The sequence below is a fragment of the Artemia franciscana genome, chromosome 17 (assembly GCF_032884065.1).
Source record: "Artemia franciscana chromosome 17, ASM3288406v1, whole genome shotgun sequence".
In the NCBI taxonomy this organism is placed as follows: Eukaryota; Metazoa; Arthropoda; class Branchiopoda; order Anostraca; family Artemiidae; genus Artemia; species Artemia franciscana.
In genome coordinates, this window is record NC_088879.1 from 6,708,455 (window position 1) to 6,726,163 (window position 17,709).

A 17,709-nucleotide genomic window follows, 5' to 3' on the forward strand; every position below is an offset into this window, starting at 1 on the left:
CTGGAAAAGCATAAAAAAGGCATCAAATGAAGTTTCCACTTTCACCTTAGCTAAATTATATTACCCACTAGAAATTTACCAAATATCTTCCTATTTTGTTTATCTATTATAGGTTGCCTCCTATAGCAGCATAATATTTGCAGGCATGAATAAATGCTGAGCCTGAGGTAATAGACTTGACATAGCTTGTGTAGGATCTCGACTCTTTTTGATAGAAAAGCATCGCTTTTCTTCTATACACAGGATTACACAAAACTTCCATTCAACTGGAGGTCCCAGTGACTTCTTGCTGTCTGGTTCTAAGCTGGCTTAAGCGATTCGGTGTATACTTGAGAAAATGCGTTGGTCCCAGTCCTGCACTGGTATCTGGGACCATTGCTATTCCTGAGGTCAAAGCAATTTCAATTATTTAAAGTGGATTGAAATCGGAACTTGGAATATGACGACGTTAAAAAACAACTTTCGTATTGAAATTTCTACTGACTATTTCAGAGAAGTCAAATTGGACTTATTAGATGTTTTTGAAATTCATATCCCAGGGGTAAGAACTATGAAATTAGGTGACTTAGAATTTATTTACTCAGGCAGGAAGGATAGGGTACAAAGACAGGGAGCAGGGCTTATGAAGAATAAATAAGCTGCTAAGTTTTATTGAGGCTGGAAAAGTATTAATAACATAATAATAATTGCTCATTTTATGACTAAAAACTTCAGGGTATCAGTTATACCAGTATATGCCCTTATAGGAGCGGCTGACGGAGTTACTAGTGACTCACATGGATTTCAATTACAGTTAACAAAAGTAATTAGACAGGCTCCCAGGCATAAACACGGTGTTTTTATTAGAAGATTTTAACAACCAGGTCGGTAGAAATAGGGATATAATGTATCCTAGCCTTGGTAAATTTGCTCTTATCCTGATGAACAAGCTGGGTCTGGTAAGTGCTGTTTGATAGAAGCAATGAATTGTTTTCTTTTACAAGAGATGGAGATGCTACGAATCAAGAATTGAGTGTAGACACTAATCTCACAGGTAAACTTATAAACTTTACAGAAGATAAGATGAGGGTTTTACTGTGCATTTGGTGCTGCCAGTGGGAGGGCTCTCCTAGCCGAGCGGCTAGCGCACTATACTTGAAATTTTATGGTAGTGACGACAAGGGGTTCAATTTTGGTGTCGTTGATTGTTTGGTTTGGAACAAATATCAGTGGTTTGACTCTGCAAGCTCTACTAGAGTTGACCCAGCATTGATTGGATGCCTGGAGAATTCCAGGTAAGGTAAAAAAGAAGGATGTGAAAAAATACAATATGACTGTAACCCAGGGAGATCAATATCACAGGCAGGGACTGTAAAGTCCAATCCCACGTTTTACCTCTTTTTACTCTAAAAGACTGCCCGAATATGTAAAAACTGAAAAAAAAAACTGTTTTGTATGCAGATCAAGATCAAGAGTTCAACTCCTCCCCACACAGACATAAAATACTAATTCAGCAGGCTAAATTTAGGCTAGAATGGCTGAAATGTTAGAATAGTGTCTAAAAAATATAATGTAAACCCCTACCGTCATCTGCATTTGTCGAATGCTTCTTTTTTGCTGCAGAAGACGTACTGATTGCATGAAAATAGTTACGAGGAATTTGATAAGCTTGTTCTACTAAATGCAAATAATGATGTCTCGACTTGACTCCCTTGACGCCCTCACTAAATTAAATTTATCTCCACTTAAATTCTGGCTTAAACGCCTGATTCAGCAATTTGGAAAATCCGTCCTAGACAATATGAGCCACGAATCACTACTCCCCGAACCAGCCCCTCCCAATAGTCTTACTTCGTTACAAGATAATCTTCTACCCCCTAAAATACGAACTAATCGTTACGCCAACTCATTTGTGCTTTTCTTCACATCAAGTTTCAATGTTGAGTCGTAGTGTGTGATTTTTGCTTAAATGTATGATTTTGTAAACAAAAACTGAATCAAGCTATGCTACGATAGTTTTTGAACATACCGATCCCTCTTTCTGTCTCTCTCTCTCTCTCTCTGTCTCTCTCTCTCTCTCTCTAATATCAATGTTGGGAGTTAAAAAAAAAAAGTTTAAAAAAAAAGGACACAGAAGGAGAAAAGGAAGACTGTTTTTCTAAATTAGTGACTAATATAGATCAGCACTTGAATATGGCTTTAACCCTATTCATCCATACAATCACATAGGTCAAACAGCATAGCCATACATAATCAACCATAAAGAATAATCCATGGACAGGCAGTCATGTCTTCATAAGATATGAAGTTGACTTAAAATTCCTCGTTTGAGAAACCTTGAAGCCACTTACTTCTTTGAACAAACAAAGTTAATTTGGAATGGTTAATCCTGATACTTAAATACAATTTTGGTCAAATACATGGTATCTGGGCACTTAACCCAACACCGTTTCAAAGGTATTTGACAATTTGTTACAATCGATGGCCATTTCGGTTCCCGGGCTGAATTTTTACTTTCTTCATATTATTTTTCAGAAAGAAGTAGAAGATAGATAAAAATTCAGCTCTTTTGTTTTGAAATCCCCTTATGCATTCATTGGGCTTCAGAACAAAATATGATCTGCTTGCACTTGACGAAAAATATTTCAAGAATATGTGTCCAGCCTACTAGTGCAGGACCACCTTGGCAGTGCTCAGGTTATTAATTCTGTAGAGCAAAAAATAGCTTTAAGGGTATTTTCAGTAGCCTACTAGGGTAGTGTAGTTTAGCTTAGAACGTTGACAATTTGGTAACATAGAAAATGATATGTTATGTGAAGGTTATTGGTTAAATTCTAGGTTTTTGTTTATCTTGGAATATAGTTGAGTTTGGCGAATATGCTAAAACTCAGGAATCAAAACCTCAAAAATACTGCAGGAAGCTGTTCTGAAGAATATACTGTAAACGTTTTAAATTAATTAATTAGAATCAAAGTGAATACATTACTTTATTTGCCTAATTATTACGATTACCCAACCCCCAAATAGACTAGCCTGGCCAAAGTGACAGTAGGTAGGCCAATTTGACCAGACTTTTTCAAAAAGAAGAACAGTTTCTAGTAATTTCAAAGGAAGTCTTAGAGACTACTGAATAAAAGAATGTTTTTTTTTGTTCTTTATTGCTAAGTAGAAAACCTGAAATAATTTTACAAACTAATGGTTTAAAGGTAGCTTTGAAGATATCTATACTTTGGGTAGTTTTTTAAATCCTAGGAAGGATCAAACTTCATTAGAGCAGCAAAGTGGGGCCTATCAGATTTGATGTGCTTGCAGAAGCTCATATTTAGAACATACTAACCAGAATTTGAAAATAAGAGTGCTACAAGACTCCATTTTTCTGGCCTTAAAGTAAAATTCTATACCTGAAAATTTCAAGTCAGCTGTATTGGAACACATTTTTGATTTTTAGACCATATCATGTTCAATAATATCTGTTTGATTTCTAGGGACCAGGGTTTAAAGCAAATTTTCAGGGAAACCATTGAAATTAAGAAAATTTTATTCAAGAACCTAGCTTTAAATAGAAATGCAAGGGAATTTGGCTTAAATTCTGTTTATAATAATCTACTAAAGTCAGATAAAGTAAGGTTCATTTCTGCCTATGCATTGCATCTCTTCCCACCTATTAGTTTAGATAAAGCTAATGAACCAGAACCAAGGGGGCAAAGCACATTTATTTCTAGTAATGCATTAGCAAAAATAAGGGAAAAATTCTAGGTAATTGACTTCTTGCTATCTCAGAAGGGTTTAGGTTAGGAAAATAAAACTTCCAGGGATGAATCTACAGACTGAAGTATGTCCTGGGAAGGTATTTTGAAGCAACTACCTCCACTCCTTCTCTGTGTAGAGGGCCCTGACCTTTGATGACCTTTAAAAATATGTGTGTTATAAAATTGAAACCTTGCAAAATAGATCTTCTGCTTAATTGAAGTATAACAAAATTGTTTTCAGCTTCATAACTTTGCTCAATTTCATTTTATAAGGTTTTGTAGATATGCAAATACATTTCCTAAATTTTGAAAAAAAAATTTATATGGCTCAAAATTCTACTCAAATAACAGGAATTGCATTTTCAGAACTAAAGGCAGAGAAAAAGCAACTAGTAACTGGAAATTGAGGTTAAATGCTGTTATGTCAAAATTTCAATAGGTATAGACCTGTCATGTAGGCAAATTTCAGGGCCCTCTAGAGGGAGAAGGAGTGGAGATGGGTACTTTAAATTACCTTCCCGGGACATACTTTAGTCTGTAGATTCAGCCTTGAAAGTTTTATTTTCCTAACCTAAACCCTTTCCAAGATAGCAAAAAGTCAATTAACTAGAATTTTACCAAAATAAGAGCAATAAATCATATATAATTACTTTGTAAATATATAATTGGGTTTAGCCTATTTAATGTTTATTTAGTAGCCTATTTCTGCTGAGTATGATCACTGTAGATGTGATCAATATCCAGCATATTTTTTTTATTGTTTTCACTGTCTAATGAAAAGACTTAGCCCTATTGGAACTGTTGTTTACTGCTGAAGTTCTAGACTATTAACTGATGTGAGTATTCAGTAGGCTAGTGCTGCTCTTTTCTTCTTGTTATGTAACAGTAAATGCTAAGGAAGTTCCAGGAAGACAGAAGCTATACTTTTGAAAATATAATGAATCAGGGGCCAAGACAGTAACAGTAAATGCTAAGCAAGTGTCAAGAAGCCATGGTTTTGAAAATATAATGAGTCTAGCCTGCATAATTTTGGCTGCATATTTGTTCATTGGGGTGCACAATCACTCCTTCAACAACACCATACAATTCTAAAAACAGCTTTAAAAAGTTCTAAAATACTTAAGCTATATCATTCCTAAAAATGCTTCACTTTGATTAACCATGCCCCTCTTATTCATTCAGCTTGTATATACCAACAAAACTTCAGCTCCTAATTAACAGTGACTACCAGGTTCTCTTTCTTACCTACTACCTCTAGCTAGACCTCTCCAAAACAAAATGGATGTTTTGGTTTTATTTATGACCAAAAATTATAAAAAAAAAACAAGTAAGCTAATAAAAGGTACAAAAGGCTAGAGAAAGCTAGATAGGACCTATTTTGGATAAAACCAACTTGTTTCTGGTGTGACCAAGGAGTATTCTTCATTTTTAAGTAGTATAGCATGAGAACCACCATGAAGGTTCTTTCACTTCTAATGTGTTTTCTATTGAACAATTATTGTGGTTGGTCATCTTTTTTGATATGCTAATAACAAGGTTTAAAAATGGGTTTAAGAACCACCTTTTTTTTCTCTGTGATACACTCTGAATGTTTAAACTGCAAAGTAAACCTCAAACTGTACTTTAAGGGTTACAATTTTCTTGGGGTTTCATAGCAAGGTCAAAATTTGGAAGCAAGCAACAATGCTTAAACTTGATTAATAGAACTAAAATAAGTTTAATAAAATTACTAATAGCAGAAGAAAAAAGAAGAAGTGAGGGTAAGTTCGTGAAAAAAGGAAGAAGAAAGAGAGTAGAGAAGACAAAATTGGATGAGTATTTAGAGAACCTACCCAATTATTCTTTTTCATAATCTAGAATATACTCTAGTGAACTATTGGGATAAATGAATTAGTGACACATTTTGCAATAATTTTATTAGCATTAAACTAAAATTTTCAGAAATGATTTGCATGTATCAGTTAAATAATTTTCTCTAGCCTTCTTGAAATGCCTAGAGACATAAAATATATATTTTTATGGCACTTGGTATCCACCAAGTGATATATAGCAATTGCAAATTTGGTCAGTCTGTTGGTCTGTCTGTCCTGGTTTTGCTACTTTAGGCACTTCCTAGTAAGCTAGGACAGTGAAATTTGGCAGGCGTATCAGGAACCAGACCAGATTAAATCAAAAATTGTCATTTCTTTGGTTTGACCATCTGGGGGGGGGGGGGGGGGGTGGGGATGGTTAAATTGGAAAAATTAGAAAAACAACGTTTTTTTTTAACATACAAACATGTGATCAGATCTTAATGAAATTTAATGTTTGGAAGGATATTGTGTCTCAGAGCTCTTATTTTAAATCCCAAACAGATCTGGTGACATTGGGGGGGACCTAAAATCTTGGAAAACACTTAGATTGGAGGGATGGGGATGAATCTTGGTGGGAAAAATAAGCACAAGTCCTAGATATATGATTGATATAACCAGAATGGGTCTGTTCTCTTTGGGGGAGTTGGGGGAGGGGGTGTGTATAATTCTGAAAATTAGAAAAATGGGTTATTTTTGAAGGAGTGATCAGATCTTGATGAAATTTGATGTTTGGAAGAATATCTTGTCTCAGAGCTCTTATTTTAAATCCTGACTTGACCTAGTGACTTTGGGGAAAGTTGGGGGGGGGGCCTAAAATCTTGGAAAATGCTTAGAGTGGAGGGATCAGGATGAAACTTGGTAGGAAAAATAAGCACAAGTCCTAGATATGTGATTGACATAACTGGAACAGATCTGCTCTCTTTGGGGGAGTTGGGGGGAGGGTTAATTCTGAAAATTAGAAAAAATGAGGTATTTTCAACTTACAAAGGAATGATTGGATCTTAATGAAATTTGATGTTTGGAAGGATATAGTGTCTCAGAGCTCTTATTTGAAATCCCAACCAGATCCAGTGACATTGGGGGAGTTGGTGGGGGACCTAAAATCATGGAAAATGCTTAGAGAAGAGAGATCAGGATAGAACTTGGTGGGAAAAATAAGCACAAGTCATAGATACATGATTGACATAACTGTAACAGATCTGCTCTCTTTGGGGGAGTTGGGGGCGGGGAAGGGTTAATTTTAGAAAAATTAGGTGTTTTTAACTTATGAAGGAGTGATAGGATCTGAATGAAATTCCATATTTAGAAGGACCTCGTATTTCAGATCTCTTATTTTACATCCTGACTGGATCCAGTGTCATTGGGGGGGGGGGGGTCCGGAAATCTTGGAAAATGCTTAAAGCAGAGAGATCAGGATGAAACTTGGCAGGAAGAATAAGCGCAAATTCAAGATACATTACTGACATAACTGGACCAGATCCGCTCTCTTTGGTGGAGTTGAGGGGGGCGAGTAATTTGAAAAAATTAGAAAAAGTGAGGTATTTGTACTTACAAATGGGTGATCAGATCTTAGTGAAATTTGATATTTAGAAGGATCTTGTGCTTTAGAACTCTCATCTATAAATCTCGACCAGATCTGGTGACAATGGGTTGGAATTTGAGGGGGAAACTGGAATTCTTGGAAAACATGAAAATTGAGGTATCTTACAAATGGGTGATTGGATCTCATTGAAACTTGATATATAGAAGAATCTTATGTCTCAGATGCTCTATTTTCAATTTGAATTGAATCCAGAGACATAGAGGGTTGGGGGGGACCAGAAATCTTGGAAACTGGAAATCTTGGAAAACACTTAGAGTGGAGATTATTCAGGAAGAATAAGCACATGCTATAGATACAAAATTGACATAATTGGAATGGATCTGTTCTCTTTGGGGGAGCTGTGGGTTGTTAATTTGGAAAATTAGAAAAATTGAGGTATTTTTAACTTAAGAACAGGTGACCAAATCTTAATGAAATTTGATATTTAGAAGGAACTCATGTCTCAGAGCTCTTATTTCAAATCCTGACCAGATCCATTGACATTGAGGAGGTTTGGAGGGGGAAGCGATTATAATTGTTGTAGATACGTGGACAAAACCAGACTGGATCTGTTTTCTTTGGAGGAGTTAGGGTGTGGAGCTCAGTGCTTTGGCAAGTTTGGTGCTTCTGGACGTGCTAAGACGGTGAAAAATGGTAGGCATGTCAGGGAGCTGCACAAATTGACTTGATAAAGTTGTTTTCCCCGATTTGACCATCTGAGGGGCTGAAAAAAGGGAGAGGAAAAATTCGAAAAATTGAGATATTTTTAACTCACAAGTGGGTGATTGGATCTTAATGAATTTTGATATTTAGAAGGATCTCGTGACTCAGAGTTCTTATTTTAAATCCCAAACAGCATTAAACCTCTGATTTCCCTTTTAAAGCAATCTATTGATTCTTAGAATTCTGCTAGAGCTCATACCATATGAGCTCTTGGCTCTTCTGACCTTGTTACAAGTACCATATGAATTCTTAGTTCTTGTTTTTTTTTGCATTCTGCATAAAGTGCTTTAAATAATATAAACTTCCATTAAGATTAATTTGCAGTTCCAGAAAATGTGCATTAATTTACAAAGAGACTCAAAGTTAGTATGGGTTTTGCATGATCTTTGTCTATTTATGTCTGCAAGATTTAAAGACACTACCATTGGAAACAGTTGCAACTATCTTGGTCTTGTCTTTCAAAAGTTGATTTTGATTGAAACCTCTACAAAGTTTCATACTAGGTCTTATCATTTGACAAGATATTTATTTCTAAAAGTTTCTGTCACAAGCTTCAAAGGACCAATTTCAAATTTCAGAGATGATAAATAAACCAGACAAAAAAAAAACAACAACAAAAAGTAAAAGACTAGCAAATGAATCCCAGAATGAAAGTTTATCTATTAGTTATGATTTTACCTTAATTTGCATCTTGGAGCCCAACAAGGTCCAATGTTGGATCTGTTCATCTCAGCTGTTGAGGTGGTGTTTAAAACACTTTACCCACAATGTAAAAAAATGGGGTTGTGACTCTATTTACAGCCCAGTGTCATGCCTTCCAACTAGGAGAGTGCTAGGATTGATGCAATTTAAGTCAACTTGGTAATAGTGACCACAGATGGGTATGATCAAGGAGACCATGGTTCTGTAGTTTAGAGTAGACATTGCTGCACATTGTCAATTTCTGATAGAGTATGCAAGTTAGTTGGGCATGACAAGCAGCATCAGCACCCTACTCAACTTTTGTATATACATACATATTAAGGAGTATTTAGATGATGGGCAGCTCACAGTTGTATCCTGAAGGTTTGGCTTCCCATTCTTTGTTGAGTCTTCTTTGAGAAACTGTTGAAGGCACTGTCTCCTCACTTAAACTGTCACTTACTTAAACAATCATTGATGAACCTTTGGTTGAATAAAAAGTATTGTCTAATTCTATAGTTAACTCTGGGCTTATCTGTATTTTAACCTCAATTGGACCAAATAAGCAAAATATAGCAATTTCAAATATCTTTGGAGAAAAACTAGTGAAAAATGAATAAACTTAAAGTGCTCTATCTATGAAATAGTACCTATCAAGCACTTAAATTACTATTAGTACCTATATAGTACATATAAATATGAAACTGAGCTTTGATGATAAGCATGATGTAATAACTTTGTTGTTATGATAGTTAGCTCTGAAGGAAAGTTCCACTACAACATTACTGAAACCCAATATTTATGATCTCAGTAGATTTTATATACAATTAGGGTTTGTTTTTAAGCTTAATACAAATTATTAAAAACCTTAATTGCAATTTAGCCCAGTTTTGAGGTTCAAGACACTTTTATTTCTAAAAGTTTCACTTTTTGTATTCAAGGATTGACCAGCATTTTCAGAAGCCTTTTTTTTTTTTTTTTTTTTTTTTTTTTTTTTTTTTTTTTTTTTTTTTTTTTTTTTTTTTTTTTTTTTTTTTTTTTTTTTAGGAAGAATGGATTGAGATAGGTATTTCACCATAGAAATAGATTGGAAGAAATAGCACAAAAAAGATGTTGAGCTTGCCAGTGATAGAACACCAGTAAGATTATGGCTGATAAAATACACAGTTGCTGATAAATTTTTCATTAGGCTATATGTTTAAATCATTTTAGAAAAAATAGATCCTTGTTCTAATTTTAAAAAATTAGTGAAGTAAAACTTTAGTTAGATCCAGAGAATTGGTTTGTTATTGCCTACATTCCTGAATTTTAGCCTAATTCATTTTTGGTAAGATTATAGTTTATTAGCTTTTGGCAAACTTAGAAAGCTGTTAAGCTAGATGAGTAAGACTTTAAGAAATGCATCCACATGCCACACTATTTTATGTTGGAGGGAGTGATACAGGTTAAGCCTCAGGACTAGCTTCACAGATTGGGAAATGGTGGGAACAGATTTAAGTTTTTTTTTTCAACCAAGTCTAAGAAATCTTGTGCCATAGTATGATATGACACAAACGAAAAATGGATGTAGTATTTATGTGTAGCTCTTTGTTTTTGATAAGCCAAATTAAGAATTGTTTTTATGCAGCAAAATAAATCTAGAACTTGAAAAGAAGAAGACAAAATAGAGCACTAGAACTTTTAATTTTCGTTAGAATGAACCCTCTCGCAACATTGTAGGACCACTGGGTCGATACGATCACCCCTGGAAAAAAACAAAACAAACAAAAAACAAATAAACACACATCCATGATCTGTATTCTGGCAAAAAAAGAAGCGAAATTCCACATTTTTATAGATAGGAGCTTGAAACTTCTATAACAAGGTTCTCTGATACGCTGAATCTCATGGTGTGATTTTCGTTAAGATTGTATGACCTTTACGTGTTTCCCCCTATTTTCGAAAATGAGGCAAATTTTCTCAGACTTGTAACTTTTGATGGGTAAAACTAATCTCGATGAAATTTATATGTTTAAAATTAGCATTAAAATGCAATTCTTTTGATGTAACTATTGGTATCAAAATTCCAGGTTTTGGAGTTTTGGTTACTATTGAGCCGGGTCACTCCTTACTACAGTTTGTTACCACAAACTGTTTGATGTTTGCCAAATTAAGAATTGTTTTCATGCAGCAAAATAAATTTAGAACTTGAAAAGAAGAAGACAAGATATCAATCAATATCTTTTCTTTGATTTTGAAGTCTCACTGCTGGAATAAAAAATTTTCAATGTTAAAAAGTATTTTCTTGCAAAAATGTTGTGGGGCAGCCTTTCGAATAAATGACAACCAGTGCTATGACCTACCACATTTGCATTGGCATTACAAAATAGATCAAAAGTGCGGGAGGGTAAGTGATCGGAGCAAATAAATTTATTTGCAATGTTCTGTTTTGACACTGAATAGCTTGGAGCTTGGGGCAAGACAATAACTCGGTGCTATCAATTGGGCTTGGAAGAGTGTCCACCTTCCCCTAGATTGATTTAGTCCTCCATCTAGATTTTAAAAATACCTCTTTTGTTTTTTTATTGAAAAATGTCTTTTTTTGTATTTTCATTAAACAAACAAACAAAAAAGAAAACATATGGCTATTCTTCTAGAGAAAAATACGAAATTTTGTATTTTGTTGGCAAAGCCTAACAAAATCTGCCTCTCCAACATGTTAATTTTTATTCTCATTTTCATCAAGATTGCATCTCTTTTTGGGACTGGTTTCCTCCTTTTTTTAATCATACGCAGTACAATAGCACTACATAAGTAAAGAACAATGTTGGCACAATGTATTATTTATTTATATATTTTTTGGTTTGTTTTAGACTAGGGCACTTTGTATTGAATGAATTGTTACAGAAACTTCAAAAAGGGCTCATTTGATTGGAAATTGAAAGGGTTAGTGCTCTTTTTAATAGTCAAAAGTGATTGGAGGGCAATTAACCCCCCTCCCACGCCCAACATTTCCCTAACCACATGCAAACAAATTTTGAGATTGCCATTTGTTCAAGGTAGTTTTTGCGAAATTATGTATTTGAGGATGAAAAAGGATTGTAAGTTATGCTCTAAGGGCATTTAAGGTTTTCTTTTTTAATGAAAAGTGTTGTTGTAAAAACTTTAAAAAGGGCTCATTCAATAGAAAATCTAGTGGGCTAGTGCCCTTCTTAATAGTTGAAAGTGTTAGGAGGGCAAATGCTCCTCCATCACAACCATCATTTCCTCAAACAGTTCCAATTTAAAATGTTATGAGGCCATTTTGTTCAACATAGTTCAAAGATCTGGAAATTATGACTTTGAGGATGACAACCCTAGGCCCACCACAGCCCTCAGTGCAAGGGTCGTAAGAAAGGGCTCATTTGATTGGAAATTTAAAGGACTAGTGCCCTTTTTATTAGTCAAAAGTAATCAGAGGCAAATGCCCTCCCCCCACCACCTCCAAGCCCATCATCTCCCTAAACACTTGCAATAAAAATTTTGAAATATCCGTTTTGTTCACCATAGTTGAAAGATTTAGAAATTATGTGTTTAGGGATAGCAATCCTCACAGCCCTCAGGACAAGGGTAGTAATTTATACCCTGGGGACATTTTAAGTTTTTATAGGAAGCGTTGTTGTCAGAACTTCAAAAAGGGCTTATTCAATTAGAAATTGAGAGGACTAGTGCCCATTTCTCAGTTGATGGTGATCAAATACCCCCATCTTCCATGACCATCATTTCCCCAAACATTTCCAGTCACAATTTTGAGATATCTATTTTGTTCAACACAGTTGAAAAGTTTGGAAATTATGTCTTTGAGGATGACACCCCCCAACCCTCAGGGCAAGGGTTGTATGTTATACCATGGGGGCACATAAAGGTTTTTATAGAAAAGATGGTCATATAAACTTTGAAGGGAGCTCATTGGGTTGGTAATCAGAAGCTTTGGTGCACTTTTTAAGAGGCAGTGATTGGAGCATAGCTACTCCCCTCCTCTCGCACCCGCACGTCTTGTTGTCATGAAATGCATCTAATAGAAATTTTGAGTTAGCCATTTTATTCAAAATAGTCCAAATATCATATAAAAAGGCTCTTGGGGTTGAGACAAACCCAGAATCTGGGGGCAAGGGTTGTAAATTATGCCCCAGAGGAATTTGAGGTTCTTATGGAAGGGATGGTTGTATATAAACTTTAGAGGAGGCTTATTTAGTTGAAAATTGGAAGTTCTAATTCCCTTTTAAGAGTCAAAAGGGATGGAAGGCAGCTAGTTTCCCCCTGACTACCCCTCTTCATCAAATAAATTTGACTAAGATTGTGTGATGGTCATATTGTTCAAAATTGTCTAAAGAACATGTAACATTGCCTCTAGGGTTGATACAGCCCCCAGTGCCTTGGGGATAGGATTGTAAGTCATGCCAGGAGGGCATATAAGGTTCTTATGGAATGGGTGGTCATATGAACTTTAGATGGGACTCATTTGATTTGAAATTGGAAGCTATTGTGCCCTTTTTAAGAGTGGAAGTAATTTAATAGTAGGCATCCCCCTCCATTCTCATCATTTCCCTTAACACCTATCAAAATTTGGAGAAAACAATTTTGTTCATAGCAGTTGAAGTGTCCACAAATTAGTCTGTGAGGAAGACACCCCCTACAGCTCTTAGGGCAAGGGGTGTAATTTAGTCCTTCAGGGCATATAAGGTTCTTATAGAAAGGGTGGTTTTATATGCTTTGGAGGGGACTCATTGGATTGGTTATCAGAAGTTCTAGTGCCCTTTTAAAAGTTAAAATTATCAGAGTGTAGCCCCCCCCCCCACACACAAACAGGTTGCGTTTTCCTGAAATGCCTCCAATAAAATTTTAAGAAGGGCTTTTTATTCAAAATAGTCCAAAATAACAATGGTTATATTTGGTCTTGTAACAAGGCTTTTGGGGTTGATAAAAACCCAGAGCCTGAGGGTGAAGTTTGTAAGTTATACCCCAAGGGAATTTAAGGTTTTAATGGAAGGAATGGCTGTATAAACTTTAGAGGTGACTGGCTCATTTGGTTGAAATTGGAGGTTCTAGTGCCCTTTTAAGAGTCAATAGTGATTAATGTCAACTCTATCCCCCCCCCCTTTTCACCTATTGCATCTGATTGAAATTATCCGATGGTAATTTTGTTTAAAATAGTTCAAAGAACAAATAACAATGCCTCCAGGATTGGAACACAACGCTCCCCCCCATAGTCCTGGGGCAAGAGCTTTAAGTTATGCTCTGGGGACACATAAGATTTTTATATAATGCATGTTTGACTTATATTTTCCCAAAATACGAAGGGCATTAAGATGAGTTTCAGGGAGTGTTGAACTGAATCATAAAATGTTATGTGTATAGGGGTGTCAAAAGGATGTAACGCAGTAATGAGTGATTATATTAATTCGGAATTTTCAGGAAATGATAAGGGAAATGATCAATTGACCAAAAAGGCAATATTTGCTGCTACTACTACAACTTCTGCTGCTTCTACTGCTACCACAAGTACTATTGATACTATCACTACAGCTACTACTTCTGTAGCAAGAACTAACATTTCTGAGGACATTGAAAAAAATATATCAGGAAACATCAAGAGGAAAGTTGAACTAAACCAATACATACTATGTGTGTACAGATTGCTGATACAGGTGTATCAGCAATATTTTTGGAAGAGCTTATCATATTGAGAGAAAACATCAGGGGCATCATGAATGGGATGTTCATGTTGACCAAAAGGCAAAATGTACCTGCTACTACTGCTATTAATGCTGCTACTACTACTAATAATTATACACTATCATTGCTACTACTGTTCCTACTAATATCACTACTACTATGATACTAGTTGAATTAAGGCTACAAGTATGAAGATGACAAGTTGACAGAATATTGAGGAGGATCCTGAACTCAACCAAAACACACTCAGCATATACAGATTTTCAAAAGGTTGTATCTCGAGAATTGATTTGGGTTGTAAGTTGAAACTTTTGGAGAATACTTAAAGGGGAAGATCAACTGACAATAAGGTAATATATGTATGTCACTACTAACACTAATACGCTGCTTCTTTTACTTGTGCTACTACTGCTACTAAACTATTCCTACTACTAATTCAATTGCAGCAACTTTGTAAAGATTAGAATATTAAGGTGAATAGGGCGTCAAATGGTGTAATATTTTCGAAATGGCTTAACGTGTCAAGGTGAAACTCCCAAGACATCATGAAAGTGATGTTCACCTGACCAAAAGGCAATGTACATATGCTACTGCTGCTATTGCTACAACTCTAACACAACAACTACTTCTACCACGATTGAAAATATTGTGATAATAGTATTATTAAGGCTTAGTCTGTGGAGGTAAAATTTGAGAGAATGTTGATGGCAAATTCGAACTAACAAAAGACACTATGTGCATTTAGATTGTCAAAACAGTATGTCTTCAGAATTAATTTGTGTATTAAGTTATAATAACAAAAAAATTTCTTCTTGGAAAGTTCATCCTGAGTAAGATCCCTTCTCCCAGACAATTCCATCCCTGCTGAAAATCTCCCCCCCAGAAAAATTCTTCCGGACAATTCCGCCTGAAAAATTCTTTTGAATCAACTTTTGTTTGAAAAAAACGAAAGTTTTCTTTTTTAATTTCTAATCATTTTTCAAATCATGCCAACAATCCTCCCTCCGTGGGAAATGTTTCCTGGAAGTTTGTTTAAACAATTTTCTCTGTTGATATTTCTGGTGGATGTTCACCAGTAAATACAAAAAAAAAGGTTTTCGATATTGATATCTACGTTTTGATAGTCGATATCCTTATCTGGTTCGATATATTGATATTGATATTCAATATCGCCCAACACTACTTCTTATAACCATCATTATAGTACACCCAACCAAAAAATTACAGATCAATAATTTGCAATGTAAGAGTATTCCTATGAAATGTCTGTTGATTAGATCCCTATGGTATTTTGTTAATTATATTGTGAATTATTGGCTTGTTCAAGTCTTGGTGTTCAGATTAGGAGTAAATGGTAGGCTAGATGCTTTATTTAATTTTCTTTGCTAATAGCAAAGTCATAGGCGGGCAAAGCCAAAATCAGGAAATGGGGCACAGATGAAAGTATTTTCCCAGAAGTAATGAAGATGGATTCAAAACCTCACAAAAGTGTCTCTTGATGCATTAATTTTCCTATTGTAATTGGCACTGTATGTTTCAAAACTATTATTAGAGGGGAGGGGTTGTCCTTCTTGTTTTTGCTGAATGTGCCAGAGTTGGAAGGAAGGTGGTGTTATATACTTCTGCATGTACCAAGGTATACCTATGTACTGTTATTTATAGTCATAGATGTAGGGGGGTTGAGGTTTTTGAAGGTTCAGATTAAAAATAATGATTCGTCTACTTTTACTATTTATCTACGCTCCTCCTTTTTGTATCAGTATTTTAAATAGCGTTTACACAGTTGCTACCAGGAAATTTCTTGGTGTGAAATATTGACTTTGTTGTGTATTTTGCCTTTTTTTCTTTTGTAATCTAATATTTCTGACTGACCTCTGTTGCTTCGTTTTACCAAGGTTAGTCTGTTTTGTTTCAATTATTTGTATTGCATTCATTATAAAGACTATGGATGCAAGTTTGGTAATCAAAAAAGGCTATGAAATAGTTAATGAGGTTAGGCTTGACCCTTCTGTATGATTTTTTTTTGGTGGATTTGTTTGGTTGTCCCTCCTCCATATCATGCTATGGGATTTGGAGGGGTTGTTTTATGGTAAGTTTTTGTTAATAATTGATATTAAATAAATAAAACAAATTGATTTTTATGACTATGAATGCAAGTTTGGCATTGTTTACCTCATTGTCTATTTCAACAAATATCTTATCTTATTGTTAAAAAGTTTTTTTTTTGCATCTTAATTTTAATGGCGTACCAATTCTAGCCTGCAAGACACTCACAAACCCTTGGCTCTGTTTAATCTGTGGGGAAATTTGCTGTGGACGCTACGTCAATGGTCATGGAATTTCCCACTGGAAAGAACGTGAAGGTCATTGCCTTGTTCTGGATTGTGAAAGCATGGCAGTGTTTTGGTAATTTTTTTTTCTATACTATGAACCAAGTGGACTATCCAAAATTAAAACACATTTCTTTTAAATTAGGCATATTTGTAAAATGTTTAAAATAAGCCTATTTTTCTCAGAGAAATGCATTTTTTCTGTCCTAATGTTTCTGAGGAATCGCATAAATACAGGTTTGTGTATATATTAAAAGTGTTTAGGAAAATTTATCATGTTATATTTACAAAAGCTCATATCTAGTAGGCATATATAGGCTTTTGAAAAAATAACCATAAAAACTTAAAAAACTTTCATTAAGAAATGGGACTTCTATGGTACTTATACTTTAACTGCTATTTTTAAGAGCATGTAGTCAGACATTGATATTAGGGAATTTCCATTGGAAAGGGACAGGGGAGTAATCGAAGTATAAAAAAATGAAAATAGAAATTTCAAGATTTAGAGGCGGCCCAAAGACCCCCTTTGTACTTGCCTGATACAACATGTGTCCAGCGTGTTTTTGAGGGGGACTTGATATTTAGGAAATTGGCTTTAATTAAAAAGGGAAAATGGGTGAATTAGGTATAAAATGTAAGATATCATTAGAAAAAGCATACAAATCCAGATATTTTTCGGGGCCAGAGATGAATCTAAATTTTGATTCCCAAATTTTAAATTTGACCCAGAAATTTTAAATACATTTTGAATAGTTTTAAGTAAATTCTAGAGTTTTTTAGACGTTTGAGCAGATTCAGGGGGATATTAAAAAAATTTGGGTTGGGTTCAGTCTAGGTTCAGTCTTTTATGTAATTTTGTTTTCAATTTCTTATTAATTTGGCCAAAAAAGTCCGGGAATTTAATAGGAAAACTGCCCTTTTCTTGAAAGAGACCAGGTTACTCGTATTTTACCCTCCTAACCCAGCCCCCTTCACGTCGTAACGGTTTTGGCAAAATTTATTTTGGTTAAAAAAAACAAGAGAAGAGAAGTATATTAACTAAGGGGGCAAACATAAATTTATTTAAGGGGGAGACCAGGTCTGCAATTTTTTTTACAGTGGTGAAGGGTATGGTTAAA

The 17,709-nt window shown here is 35.0% G+C and overlaps 1 protein-coding gene across 1 annotated transcript in view; it reads left to right on the forward strand.

The window, feature by feature from the left end:
- The first annotated feature begins 2,500 nt into the window (after positions 1–2,500).
- LOC136037756 (ubiquitin carboxyl-terminal hydrolase 3-like) overlaps positions 2,501–17,709 on the forward strand; it is a 70,008-nt gene continuing 54,799 nt past the window's right edge. Inside the window, exons 1-2 of the mRNA XM_065720554.1 lie at positions 2,501–2,676; positions 16,520–16,667. Of these exons, the coding sequence (XP_065576626.1) occupies positions 2,595–2,676; positions 16,520–16,667 (230 nt within the window). The 5' untranslated portion in view covers positions 2,501–2,594. The remainder of the gene's footprint in view (positions 2,677–16,519; positions 16,668–17,709) is intronic.